Genomic DNA, 15498 nt, shown 5'->3' with positions numbered 1-15498 from the left:
ACTAACAAAGTTCAGACTCACATTTTTAAAGGATTGACATGAGTAGGAGTATATTAAAACATTGTGTTTGAACATGCCATTCTTGATTTACTTAATTTAAAGTCCTTAACCAGGCTAGTGTTCAGAAGAGGGGTATATTTTAAAAAAAAACATGTTTAATTAATCTATGGTAATGGGTATTTGAAAACTAGTTATGTTCTTAGTATACATTAATTACCTTGCAGCTATTTATTGAACCTGTGGGCAAAAGTTGACGATGGCCACCGTAAGTGCAAAAAGGGTTCACATAAGAAAACTATTGAAAGTCCTTAACTTATAATAAAGACAGTCAAAATAGTGAGGAACAACGAAGAACCACTTAGGGAGTGATACCGTAATGGAAACGAGAAGCACACCAGGCAGTTTCCAGTTGGAAATTGTGCCTTTCGTGATGTGATGATCGTGATTCAGCAGTATTCAAAGTCAAAATATTATTGCAATGGAACCAGTTGTACTGGCTAAAGAATTGGTCTTCATACTTTAACTAGGTGTGCCGACTTCGAAACCTCAAAAGGCTGGTTTGAAATATTTTTTTAAATGACATGACATGGAATTTAGGTTGCCTTTGGACTGAGCTACCTATTGTGATGACAGTAACCTGCAAGGCATGATGAAAAGTTTCCTCCAGTCATTGATACCTATATTAGGAAGATATTTCGAATGCTAATAATACCAGCCTTGTTCTTTTTTATTTTTTCATTTTATGATCTATCTGAAAAAATTAAATTTTAAGGAAAGATTCTTTCTTGGATGCAAGTGGCTGAGAAGTGGAAGTTCTGCCAGTCAGTACGTAATTTTTATTTCAATATATAGCGTACATGTTTTGCCCTCTGTATTTTCGTGGTACAATTATTTAGATCAGAATCACATTGTAACAATTAATTAATAGTATAAATGATTGGAATATAGACATTAGAATAGTCATTTATTCATAGCTGCTTTAGTCTATAACTTTTAAAATTCTCAGATTTTCTGCAATCTAAACATACCTTCTCTTCCGCTGTCTCATATTTTTCACTGTACACAGTGTAAAGAAATTTTAGAGCCAGCAGTTTACTGACACCACTGATTATACATTGAATAGAAATTAATTTTCTGGATCTGAAGGGTATTTCAAGATTTGTGCTAGCTCAACCCGCCTTGAGGCTCCCAGCATCTACTGATTAAAATGAAAACCTACGAGGATAATCCCAAAAATAAGGTCTCCTATTTTTTTTATAAATACAGAACTCTGTTAGTGTGGCTGTTGGTCACAATATTGTGAAGTGTGTTTCCCGCGCTCGCATATAAACATGTGCACGCCCCACTGAGGCACTTAGCCTTGGCTTGGCAGTCGTTGACAATGGAGCTCCTGTTGGATGTTACTGCCAAGTGCGAAATGCACGCAGTTATTCGGTTTTTGACTGAACCGATTGAAATCCATCGCCACTTGACGGAAGTGTATGGTGAGCAGTGCATAGATATCAAAAATGTTCGTAAGTGGTGTAGAGAGTTTGCAGCCGGTCGGACTGTAATTCACGACAAACGAACAAAGGAGCGGGAGACCGTCAATTTCCGTCAAGAAAGCCGTAAAGGTGTAAAGTTTGGCGGATCACCCTGAATGATCTCTGCGCTTTGGTTCCTGAGGTTTCCCGAAGCGCTGCTCACAACTTCCTGAACAGTATGGCAGCTAGCTGGTATGAAATGGGCATACAAAAACTATTACAGCGTCTACAAAAATGCATCAGCCGAAGTGGTGATAATGTAGAAAAATAGGTAAATGTTCAAGCTTTATAATGATGTAAACCATTGTAGAAATAAACAGATCTATGTAATTTAAAAAACAATTGGAGATATTTTTGGGATTACCTTCGTACAACCTGTTTTCCAGTCATTGATCGGGTCAGGGGTGGAATGAATGAAGCCCCCATCTTGCGGCGAGAATAAGAATTCTGCCGGCTGCCGAAGCCTGTCGCACTCCTCTGGGGCAATGATTAATGCCTGACAGATGAAATGAAATGATACTGGAGAGTGTTGCTGGAATGAAAGATGACTCAGAAAAACGGAGTACCCAAAGAAAAACTTTTCCGCCTCCGCTTTCTCCAGCACAAATCTTGCATGGAGTGACGGGATTTGAACCACGGAACCCAGCGGTGAGAGGCTGCCATCTGAGCCACTGAGGCTTTCATCTAGGGATGATTTCATAGAAAAGTAGTCTTTACAAAACTTACATACATACATACATACATACATACATACATACATACATACATTATCATTATAGACTGTTATGCCTTTCAGCGTTCAGTCTGCAAGCCTCTGAGAATTTACTAAACGTCGCCACAATCCTCGATTTGCAACTAGTGTTGTGGCCTCATTTAGTTCTATACCTCTTATCTTTAAATCGTTAGGAGCCGAGTCTAACCATCGTCGTCTTGGTCTCCCTCTACTTCTCTTACCCTCCATAACAGAGTCCATTATTCTCCTAGGTAACCTATCCTCCTCCATTCGCCTCACATGACCCCACCACCGAAGCCGGTTTATGGGTACAGCTTCATCCATCGCGCTCATTCCTAAATTAGCCTTTATCTTCTCATTTCGAGTACCCTCCTGCCATTGTTCCCACATGTTGGTACCAACAATCATTCTTGCTACTTTCATGTCTGTTACTTCTAACTTATGAATAATCCTGGGTCCACCCAGCTTTCGCTCCTCTACCGGGCGAGTTGGCCGTACGCGTAGAGGCACGCGGCTGTGAGCTTGCATCCGGGAGATAGTAGGTTCGAATCCCACTATCGGCAGCCCTGAAAATGGTTTTCCGTGGTTTCCCATTTTCACACCAGGCAAATGCTGGGGCTGTACCTTAATTAAGGCCACGGCCGCTTCCTTCCAACTCCTTGGCCTTTCCAATCCCATCGTCGCCATAAGACCTATCTGCGTCGGCGCGACGTAAAGCCCCTAGCAAAAAAACTTTCGCTCCTGTAAAGCAAAGTTGGTCTGAAAACAGACCGATGTAAAGATAGTTTCGTCTGGGAGCTGACTTCCTTCTTACAGAATACTGCTGATCCCAACTGCAAGCTCACTGCATTAGCTTTACTACACCTTGATTCAATCTCACTTACTATATTACCATCCTGGGAGAACACACAACCTAAATACTTGAAATTATGACCTGTTCTAGCTTTGTATCACCAATCTGACATTCAATTCTGTTGAATTTCTTACCTACTGACATCAATTTAGTCTTAGAGAGGCTAATTTTCATACCATACTCATTGCACCTATTTTCAAGTTCCAAGATATTAGACTGCAGGTTTTCGGCACAGTCTGCCATTAAAACCATAGGCCAAACTGCTTACTACATTTCCACCTAACTGAATCCCTCCCTGCCATTTTATACCTTTCAGCAGATGATCCATGTAAACTACGAACAGCAAAGGTGAAAGATTACAGCCTTGTCTAACTCCTGTAAGTACCCCGAACCAAGAACTCATTCTACCATCAATTCTCACTGAAGCCCAATTGTCAACATAGATGCCTTTGATTGATTTTAATAATCTACCTTTAATTCCATAGTCCCCCAGTATAGCGAACATCTTTTCCCTCGGTACCCTGTCATATGCTTTCTCTAGTTCTACGAAACATGAACACAACTGCCTATTCCTCTCGTAGCGTTTTTCAATTACCTGGCGCATACTGAAAATCTGATCCTGACAGCCTCTCTGTGGTCTGAAACCACACTGGTTTTCATCCAACTTTCTCTCAACGACTGATCACACCCTCCCCTCCAAGATGCCAGTGAATACTTTGCCTGGTATACTAATCAATGAGATACCTCGATAGTTGTTGCAATCCTTCCTGTTCCCTTGCTTTTCCAGGTTATTACCAAAATCTTCCCATGACTGCTTTTTGGATTCAACTTACACGTTTTAAATTTTCTTTTGGTATTTTCTTTTTGTATTTGAAACATTGATCTAATTAAACATTCAATGTTTTGTATCTCTGTGGCTTGAAATATAAAAATGTAAGAAACAAAAATTAAATCATATGATAGTTTTACTGTACAAATTTGTTGGATCTCTTCATTGTAGACAATTTGTACTGTCCTCTCAGTGTCTTGCCATACTCGGCGATTAGATACACCCATATTAATCACAAGAGATCTTTTTAAGTTTTATCTTATTTTATTTATCACAATATAATTCTTGAAATCTTACAGTACTGTTTTCCTTAGAGGCAACTATGGACTTTTTCTTAAAAAGGGTTTTATTTATAGACCTCATTCATAGTGTATATAATGTAGCCACTGTGGTTCTGTTGTGAACAGAGGCTCTTAGTGTTCTGCAAGCAGATTAAATATTTGTTTAAAGAAATAATAACTTTTTAAAATTTCATCTTAAACATTTCTCTTGTTAATGTAGGTCATGGAGGAATGCTTTTGCCCAGCGCAGTTGTACCAGAGCCAGTTCCTATTACTGCACCGATGGAGCACCCGAAGACTGTGGTTTTGAAATATCCTCATCATGTGCTTCACTGGGAGAAAACAACAGCTCATCGTATAAGAGCAGCATGTTTAGCTGACCTCGGTTTATTTAAAGGTTGTAGTTTTCGTGTTGGCTGGGGATCCAGAAGTACATTCGTTACACTAACCACACAGCAAACTGCTGGTATTCAACCACTTGCTGCACCTTTGTCGGATTTGAACTCTTACGTAAGTGGACGACCAGCCGGAGACAATTCGCCGTGCATTGTGCAAAGATTGAGAGTGGCAGGCGGAGATACGGATTATGAGTCTTCATTTAGTGTAAGCATTAATGTTTATCATGTCTTCAGAAGTGAGGTGGTGGTTAAAAAAAAATGAATTTCACATTGGGATGTCATGTTGTCTGAAGTTGGTATGATATACTAACATTTTACCTTTTTCTGTGGAAGAATTAATGCCATATTTCAGCTATTTATTGTTTTTTTTTTTTTTTTTTTTTTTTTTTTTTTTTTTTTTTTTTTTCCCTGTTTCTTGGTTTGTTTATTTTGTTTTCACTTATTTTTAGCTTAATATATTACCTTGTACAAATCCAGTTTATGAAGTGATGTGTGGTTTGAGTCCATGTTAGAATGGCTTAGCTTTGAAGATAGAACATTCCATATCCATAAAAGAATGTTTCAACTGGCACTTACATTAAGAGTAGAACAGAAACATTTGACGAAACCAAGAAGATAATGGAATGTATTTTAAAGGGGTTTGGCATATAACACTAAATAATTGCCAAACAAGATTGAACTGATGCTTTCAATATGAGTATGAGGGCCATTGGTTATTAACAATGTGTAGGGGCAGAGTATATTATCAGCCTAATAACCCTTGAAGGGAAGCTTTGTAGCACTTGAGAATTTTGAATTATGATAATTAGGAGCAGTGGAATGGTACATAACAGTATAAAATATTATAGAGTGAGTATCCTTGTTAGAAGAAAAAAAGAAATGAAGTAGGTTATAACCTAAGACTGAATTTTTGTGTGGGAAGAAATATAAATACATGTATGTCCAACCTTTATTCCATTTCTGTATGGGCTCAGGTATAAAGTGAGATGAATCTTTGTCGCAAGGTTTTAAGACCAGATCTCCTTCCTGTTAATGAGATGAAATGAATGATGTGATATAAGATAGTAGGTAGGGAGAGGGTGAAACCCAATACCAGGACATAGCCTACTCTTGTCAAATAGCACCAAGGGTTCTGCTCAGGGCTTAATGTCTCCGTCCGAACGACAAATTATCAAAAACAGTATCATATGCCCTCACAAATATTCTTATAATATAATTTAAAATATATAACCTGACGGGAATTGCAAATTCGACAGGATTTTTTAAATTTTTAATGCACACACATTGGACATTGTCAGCTGCAATTGGTATCAGAGTTCACATATTGACATATTCTTCAGCAGTTTGCATTTTCACACTTAGAAAGCTTTATGAATATGTATTATATGACTTAGTAGCCCATATGTGGACATACGTCCACATATCACATGAAATGGTTGGGGGGAGGGCGGAACTGAGCTTGACGGAGCTTCCGGGCTTGTCGTTTATCCTCTTCATGTCGTCGTCGTTCCTCTTCAGACACTGAAACTGATGTAAAAACAGTGTGATGCCAAACTGTACGATTCTCAGCAAGCATATCCCAGGATTGAGTGTTAATTCCATCTGTTTTCATATTGTACTTTATCTTATCCTTGAAACGCTTCAAAGGGGTTCTATGAGGTAGTGATGGTCACTGACAGTGCTTACTCCACCAGCATGAGAGAGAGCACTGTGATTTCAGAGGGAGAAATCAATACTAAAGCACCATTGCCACGTCAGTTCAGCAACAAGTAACAAAACATGTGCCAATCACAGGTAAAACCATCTTGAATTAAATTAAATAATAACACAGTGGTTAGAGTAGTTTTTTGAACTGCCATGATTGAAACCAATTTCCACGATTGCTGTGAAACATTGTCACTCGCATATCAATTCAAGTAACACTGAAGGGTATCACGAATAAACAAGTAATGTCTGTCAAATACTCCAGTGAGGGGAAATGGTGTTTAAGATGTATGCACTAATATCACCAGTACTGCGGGCTATACTCGATGTGTAATAGACAAAAACACACATGTATCAAATAAGCATATAAATAAACTTCTAAATAAGAAGTACTTTACACAAACATGCTTTAATAATCCCCTGGACGGTTCGATCAGCTATCGTGATTGATTAAATAAGGGAAATGGAACATGTAACATAGATATAGAGCCAATATAAAACAAAATACACGTCCTTACCTTTTAAATGTCATGCGTTTCAGGGTGGAAATCTAATGCCAAACCACGACCGTGTAGTAAGCATTACTGTTCTAGTCCAAAGCTTCAGTTCCTGAGATTTGACTGGCAATTGAATCGCTGCTGCTGGAGTAGTTTTACTCTGGTTCAGTATTGTTGCCTGAATCACTGACGCTCTCGCCATTAATTCTGATGATCAGCTGTTCTTGTACATCATCTGGCAAAGCATCACAGTTTATCCCCATGTTCATAATAACTCTTCCTGTCATCAGCAGTTACACTGGCACTCTCTTCCCCGGTAATAGCTTTTACACCCACATTTGTCTGGTTTCAGTTTTTTTGAGCAACCTTTCTTTTATGAAAAGAGGCGATGACTAGATGTTAGACCCCTTTAAACAACAAGCATCAGCATCTTTTACGTAAAGTATGTTTCATAATTTGATACTGTATTGATATCAACTATTCGAAGGATTACGGGATGTAATAGTCCACTTTTTCAATACATATACAGTGAAACCTCGTTAGTCCGTTCCTTATTAACACACTTTACCAAGCTTGATAGCTGCAGTCGCTTAAGTGCTGCCAGTATCCAGTATTCAGGAGATAATAGGTTCGAACCCCACTGTCGGCAGCCCTGATAATGGTTTTCAGTGGTTTCCCATTTTTACACCAGGCAAATGCTGGGGCTGTACCTTAATTAAGGCCACGGCCGCTTCCTTCCCACTCCTATCCCTGCCCTGTCCGATCGTCGCCATAAGACCTATCTGTGTCGGTGCGACGTAAAGCAACTAGCATTAACACACTTTTCCGCTTAGCACATCATAAATTTGAAGTCCTGACGCCCATCTTATCAAATCTGTATAAAAAATCCCTTAACACGTCACGATTTTTCGTCTTTACCGCTTAGTACGATCATATATTCCCCAGACATGAAAATGTTCTTTGTCATCCCTTTTGTACGAAATGTGATTTCCAACAGAGATAAGAGCCGCCACGGGTTGGTTGGAGAACGATGCGTGATAAGAGGAAATGACCTTGAATTCTCGAACACAGAATATATTGCACCTTCGAGGGGCAAGCTGTTAGCTTAGGTAAAGTTGAGTTTTGCGTCATTGATTGGCAGCAAAGACTTTACACTAGAGCAAGGCAGGTCAGTGCTAAGTTAAAGCACAGTAATAGATTCCACTGCTGCGAGGAGCGTTGAATTCAGTTTTCACTTTTTTTCTTTTTTTTCAAAGCTCTCCTGTTGACTTACATGGCTTACGGCTGGGAGTCATCCGAAATTATGCATCACGGAAGTTATCGCCACAAAATGTGTAACGGAAGTGTAACTCTAGCAACTGTGCAGCCGTTGGTGGACGGTCATGACAGAGAGACATATCTATGACCATTTGATTTTCTGAAAAGTGTTTTTTCTTTTCTGTGGAAAGGTCTTTGTTGTCAGTGAGATTGTTGAATAACCAAGTGAGCTTGATAGTGCTTGTAGCTATTTTGCATTCCAGTCAGAAGTTAGAAATTTATTTATTCAAAATCATTCTTTCCAACTTTTGGAAAATATCTTTCGCGCACTCGTTTTCTTGTTCTGTTTCTAGTTTGCTTATACGCATTTTCTATTTTGTCTCGGTGCCCACAATAGTGTTCAAAGTAGAAGGTGCTAGTTTTAACGTTCGCGCCAACTCTACGCGCTTAAGATGTGGATTCCTCGTACTTCTTGAAGGATTTTAATTTTTTCTTCATTAGTGAGTGGTTTTATGACCCTTTTCTTATCCATAACTAAGCTATCACAAGACAGATACCGTATATACCGCGCTAGTGAACTTCTCACGATTATCCTATTAGTCTGTAAGTAGGCTGTCACGCGACAAATAATCGCTTCACTTCTTTTTACCATTCAACACAATGAATTGAAGGTAAAGCGGTGTACCATTCCTATAGAAATACAAACTACTAGTTGACAATTGGCATGTTTATTCACCGGCGACTCTGTCCAAACCAATGCTGAGTACTACCAAAGTTCCATGTTCAAGATGGTGGCCGAAGGCGTTTAATCGCGAATGGCGAGTATAACCTCACGGGAAATTTATGCTCCAACAAAGTTACCAGAAAACGGTGTTTAATTACTCACTGGTCAGAAACCTAAGGCTTCAACTAACAATTTGTTATACAATTGATTTAGGAAGAAAGTGATCTGCTATAATATGTAGGTACTGTAGCTACTTCTATGAGCCAAAGGGCAAAAGAATGTTGTATCTGATTTTCCGATTTTTTTCCACATCTTTTAATAGTCTCTTCTTACTTTAACAGGCTCCAGTAGAGAATTATTGATATTTGTTCTCTCGACTTTTTGACACTTTAGTGCTCTCCTTTATCTCCGGAAACACCACACACACACAATATAAAATGTACTGATGTGTAAAGTGATACCATCTCCCTGTTGGATAGTTTTTAATGGGATATTCGATAGTACGTTTTCCCGCTTAACAAGATTTTTCGTCGCACCTTGCAGAAACTAAAGAAATTAGAAATTCGTGAAATTAGATAACTAAAACCTATAAAAATAGTACATGTTTCATCGCTTGATGTGGGACATCTTCAGCTGCATATAATGTTGAATATTTAATGTATAATTTAAAAATTTGTCTTGGACTACAAGCTGAAGAAGGGAATTTAAACCTCTTATCTTTTTGATGTACAGAAAATGCTTTGAATTGATGTTACTATGTGAAATAGAATTAAATGTAGCATTCTTACACACACACACACACACAACAAGTAAATATAAAAACTGGGGCATTTAGTACATAATTATGATTAATTAAAATTAAAAAGCATCACACAGGATATTAAAATATTGTTACTTGCAGCAGCTGTGAATATATATACTTATGATAGGGGACGTCAAATGTGCTTTGGCATAATTCTAGAAGATCCTGTTGTAGCAATAAATGAGAAGGAACCAAATCTTCAGTAAGCTTGAATATCAAAATTTGAAAGTGTTGATCCACCAGACATTAGAAAGGAGTCCAAAAAAAAAAAAAAAAAAAAAAAAAAAAAAAAAAAAAAAAAAAAAAAAAAAAAAAAAAAAAGACTGCATAGACCAGATGATGCAAAAATAATGCTTACTCCCCACTGGCGCCATTGGATGAGCTGTACTTTACGGCTGAGCCTCTGCTAGACTAAATACCAAACTGTGACTGCTCTTGAGCCGCCTTGTTGAGGGGTGGCGGAGGGGGGAGAAGCTTTTGGGGGCAGGACAAGACTACAACTAGAAGAAGTGTGCGTGTAAGTATCTACGGTATGATTATTATCCTGCTTCTTAAAAAATTTCAATACTTCATCAAAGAGAATGTTAGATTTTTCAGATAAGTTTGTAAACTCCAGAATGCTGGAATTTATTATTATTAGTGCTGTATGTATTATAGAATAAAACAGAATTTGTTGTTTATTCTGAAAGCCTAAGTTGTAATTTTATTTCTTAAGGGTATTAGCAATCAGTTCATTTACTGTATTATTATTATTATTATTATTATTATTATTATTATTATTATTATTATTATTATTATTATTATTATTATTATATGTGAAAGGCTTTCTTTCTTTTCCCTATTAAGCGTGCTGGAGGGTTTATTTTTATTTTATTAATAATTCTGTCAGCAAAATATCTGTTATAGCTGGTGACTGCAGTTGAATAAATTTCTTTCTTAAAGTTATTGCGAGAAAGGAGTGTTATACGCTATGTAGACCAGACTGGTAAAAGTAGTTCTCTTATGAGCTACTGAATGAAGTAAATACTGTCTGGTCATATTCAATTTTTGGATCAGTTTCCTGAAAATATTAAGACAATGTTCTAATTTTTTGTAATGGTAAGATTTAGGTAATTGAGGACCGGTTCCACCATCCACGGGTAAAGTAGCGCGTAACCTTCCCTTTGCGTAAAAGGATATTTCCGTTTGACCCCTCCCGGTTAGGGGTATTGGCAGCATAGATCGAAGTTGCTCGGCGCATAATTTATCGGCCACTTCGGGGGTCCGTTAAGACTTTACCTGCCAGGTAAATTTTGAGAGCTCATTATTATTAGCTGTAGTTTGGTGACATACTGCTTAAACTTTTCACTCCCGAGTTTTGATGACCTGCCGAGCCCTGTGGGCCGGGTTTTTTTTTTTTTAAGGAAGAAGCACTTTGAAAGATACATATTTACTGTTACTATTAATGGAATGCATACAGTCTCCTTAGTCCTGCAGCCCAATACGATGTCGGGGATGATGTGAGATTATATTTTACACCATATTTTATGACCGGATGCCCTTCCTGACGCAAACCTCAGTTGAGGAGGTAATGAATATGAAATGAATGATAGTGAATGAAACTGGGTACAGAAGTGGAAGGAATCAGCTGTGGCCTATGAATAGGAACTTTCCCGGCATTTGCTTGGGGGTACGAAAGGGAAACCACAAAGAAAAGGAAAGAAATTCTCAGGACAGCTGACGGTGAGTTTCGAACCCACTCATCTGCCGAGTGGAGAGCTTGACTCGATAGCCGTAGCAGGTTAATACGCGCGGCCACTCCTCTGTGATACTATTACTGAAATACAATACAAAATTCTTGATCCAAGAACTGGTAATACCAAAATCATTTACATTTGGAGAAAAAATAATTTATCTGAAGAAGGGGTGACAATTCCGCATGAGACTCGTCGTTACTACTTTGTCTCGCACTTTCTTGTAGTTCAATGTCGCCACTTAGATATTCTCCATGTTCATTATCAAAATATAGCTCTCCAGAAACACAATTTATGAGGAAACATTCAGTTTCTTCGTCAACAAGAGATGAATGTATACTTCAAGACGACATGATGGCTGCACGTAAGCGGGAAAGATCTTCCACTCCAACGAAGATGAAATAACACAAGATTGCTTTCAAAACACACGAAATAGAGTGGTATATCTGCAGTATAGAAGTTTTTTGAGCATTTCCATTGAATCTCAAAGCATGACACTATATCGCGTTCATTTCTGAGATTGGTGAAGTACAGACTGCACCAAAATGTATATATACGGGTTTGGCGGCCATCGCACGGCATTCAAAAACGTATATCTACGGGTTTGGCAGTGATTGGGTTTAATTAGCTTAGTATGTTCATAGAAGTATGATACTGTAACAGTGATCGGTATTGTATTGCAGGATTTTGAATATGAACGCTTCCCTTGAGTTGCACCCGTCGCACCAGACCCTCACATCTAAAACGTCGGGGGCACATATTACTGTATATGTCAAGCTTTTGCGAAGAAACTTTACAAGAATACAAAATCAACACCCAATTGGAATTCATCTCAAATGAGCTTTAATTTTCCAATGTTTGTCAGTTTTCAGACAGCAGGTATAACTTAGTATATGTATTTAAGTTACCCATAGCGTTCTCATAGCATAGTGGCTAAGGCATTTGCTTCGTATTAAGAGTGCAGTAAATTGAAAATGTTAAGGATCCACCTTTTCAATACAATGATAGTTTTTTTATGTGAGTTAGATTACTTGTTTATACAGATTGGTACTAGTTTCGACGCTCATTGCGCATCATCATCGGCCAATGAATCAGTTGAGCAAATCATAACTAATCAAAAAACAATATAAAACACACAACAACACCTACAGTAACAAATGTTAAATTGTAAAATAGAAGACATATGACAGCACCTACAGTGATAAATGTTAAATTATAAAAAGTTAAAATGATGAGAGTAAAGTGCATCTGACCATAAGTAAAGTTCTATAATATCTGAGAAGGTAACCCAGTTGTTAAGTCTTGATTCACAAGGAAATAGTCCAGCTTGAGGCATATAAATCACAGGTGTATCTTTAGTCTTGTTAAAAAGAAACTGTAAAACGTATTATTCGTGGAAGAATAAATCTTGCTCTCCTTTGAACAACTGCACCAACATGCTGCTGAAAGTCTCCATGATTCCCTGTCGAACTGGAAATCATAACGTTGGTTCAAAATAAGATCCTCACATGACCACAATGTTTGCTTCGGAACTGCGTGAGTTAAGCCTGTTGATTACCACAGATTAAGAGAACAAGATTTATTCTTCTCATGGATAACATGTTTTAAAGTTTCTGTTTAACAAGACTAAAGATACACCTTATGATCTATACGCCTCAAGCGGGACTATATTTTCTTGTGTATCAATACTTTACAACTGGTTACCTACTCATATATTATAGAATGTTACTTTATAGTCAGATACACCTTACTCTCATCATTTTAACTTGTTACAATGTAACATTTGTCATTGTAGGTACTGTAGATGTTGATTCCCATAGGGAACCTGAAATGTTTGTTCCGAATTAGTGAATTTATAATACCAGTATAAATTTATATATCTACATCATTTGATTGCCAAGCAGTCATCAATTTTTGGTAATGAGACAAAGTCTCTCGTAGTGCACTGGCACTGCCGGTGGCTCCGAGTAGCCTATGCAGTGGCCTCCACGGTATGCACTAGCCAAGCGTCTTGGTGGGTGTGCTAAGTACCAACTGATGAGCCCAACTTAGCACACGGGGGTGAAATGCTGGCAACCAGGAATGAGTTCGCTGAGAAATTTATAATGTCCAATAGTGGACCGTTTATATTGGTATTGTAGGTACTGTCATGCTTTATATTGTTTTCTGATTAGTTATGATTTGCTCAACTGATTCATTGGCCGATGATGATGCGCAATGAGTGTCGAAACTAGTACCAATCTCTATAAACATGTGATCTAACTCACATCAATAAACTGTCATTGTATTAAAAAGGTGGATCCTTAACATTTTCAATTTACTGTAGTCCCAGTTCAATATGGAACATAATGAAGTTTCTAACTTTTAATTGTATTAGGAGGTATGAAGGTTCGAGTCCTCATAATGCAGATATTTTTATTTTTGTAATTAGCTGTTGTTTTTATCTGCACGCATCTTTTCATGCACTCTTTTCTTGATAATACATTTCACTGAAATGTTTAATCACAATATTATGCAAAGTAGCGCGTGAAGGATCGTGGAGATACTTAATCAATTCACAGAAACCTGCAGATAGAATACTCAAAGGCAATAAGCCCATAAGGAAGATATGTGTATATACGTATATCAAAGCATGCAAAAGAGAGTTAAGAACAACAGCAGAGAACAAAAATTTTGAATTGAAATTGAATTGAAATTAAAAAAATACAAAGAGAATCTGCGTACCTTGTATTTTGTAGCGAGCACCTTAACTACTCTACTATGAGAATACTTTCCGAAACGTTGCTTTACATGACAGCTTATAACTGGCATAAGAAAACATTAACAGCTCAAGATTTAAAGCCCAGTTAGGTATTGATTGTGAACCTCATGAAAGCTTGACATAAATAACTCTACAGATTGCTCTTATTAATTTTGTTGTGATTATTATCATTATTAATAGGTTTGTTGGTGATAATCAGCAGATGAAAATACAGGAAATTAAGGTGATCAGAATGAGCTTCACACGTTAAACAATAGGTGGCACCTCAGTCAAAAGCAAGAAGTCGCTGAAAATCAGTCTAGCCAACCCAGCATATCAGTGTCTAGTTCCAGGTAGTTACCTGGTGCTTAACGCGGAGGTGGTTGTATGCAAGCCTAAGTACCAGCTGATTTACGCTCTCGGGTAGTTTACCTCCCGCGTAGCTGCCATCTAGTTTACCTGCAGATGGTTGTACTGCCCTAAGTGACCTGTTTGTTTTGGGCTCTAATTTAAACTTAATGTATTGTTTTAAAGAATTAAGTTGCTCCAAAATTATTAGAAACCTGTGGGTTAGTTATTACAAAAATGTCATCAACATATCCATGGCAAGACCCTTTTGCTGGTAAATTACCTCATCAAAAGAGGAAAAAATTATTGTAAAGAACAAATTCCAAGATGATCATTAAAAAATTTTCGATTTCTTGTCTGCTCAATTTACTGTAATATTGCAAAACTTGACAGAATACTTGATAGAAGTTTCATTAGTGAAAGTGTAATGTTTTTAAGAAAGCCCTGGATAAATTGACAAATTTTATAAGCAGGACTGTTCTTGAAGTTAACTGGAGGACTTACCCTGCTCAGCTGCACTCATTAAATAGGTCAGATAAGTTATCTTGATATGAAGTTTCTCTATGCGTTGCCCGGGTACGTTTTGAATGTTTACTGTTAAAATATGTATTACCTGTTAAGTATGTGTGTGAAGTGTATTTTTTTAGATTTCTTTATTGTGACTATTGATTTTATGGGCTATTTTGTAGTTTGAGTTATGTGTTTAAAGTTGTAATTCTAGATAATTTTGTTTTGCACAGAACTTCGTCCTTGTAGTGGCTCAGATTGTCTGGAAAGTAATTGATCCTTTGAAATAACCGTATGTATTTTCACATCGCACTATACATATGATGTACATGATTCCAGCAGTCATCGGACTGACACAAATCAGCCTAGCAAACCTGAAAACTGTGGATTCAACACTAATCTTGTTCATTGTAAACTTTTTTTTTTTTCCTTCACCCTTGCTGATGGAGGCTGAACTTTGACTTAAACAGCATCCAGTGTGTGTCTCTTCTTATCACCAACCCTGAAAAGTACAGATTCGACAATAATATTTGTCATTTTCAATGCTTCTTATATGTTGCTTCCTCCCA

At 37.6% G+C, this 15498-nt stretch overlaps 1 protein-coding gene across 1 annotated transcript in view; it reads left to right on the top strand.

Annotated features, from left to right (window-relative positions):
* The window catches only part of Nup98-96 (nuclear pore complex protein Nup98-96), a 474154-nt gene that overhangs the window by 284469 nt on the left and 174187 nt on the right, over nucleotides 1–15498 (top strand). The window contains exon 20 of the mRNA XM_067143470.2: nucleotides 4440–4822. Coding sequence (XP_066999571.1) covers nucleotides 4440–4822 — 383 coding nt within the window. The remainder of the gene's footprint in view (nucleotides 1–4439; nucleotides 4823–15498) is intronic.

The sequence above is a fragment of the Anabrus simplex genome, chromosome 3, assembly GCF_040414725.1.
Source record: "Anabrus simplex isolate iqAnaSimp1 chromosome 3, ASM4041472v1, whole genome shotgun sequence".
Classification (NCBI taxonomy): domain Eukaryota; kingdom Metazoa; phylum Arthropoda; class Insecta; order Orthoptera; family Tettigoniidae; genus Anabrus; species Anabrus simplex.
Note: the sequence above shows the minus strand (reverse complement) of the source record. Positions and strands in the feature narration are given on the sequence as shown.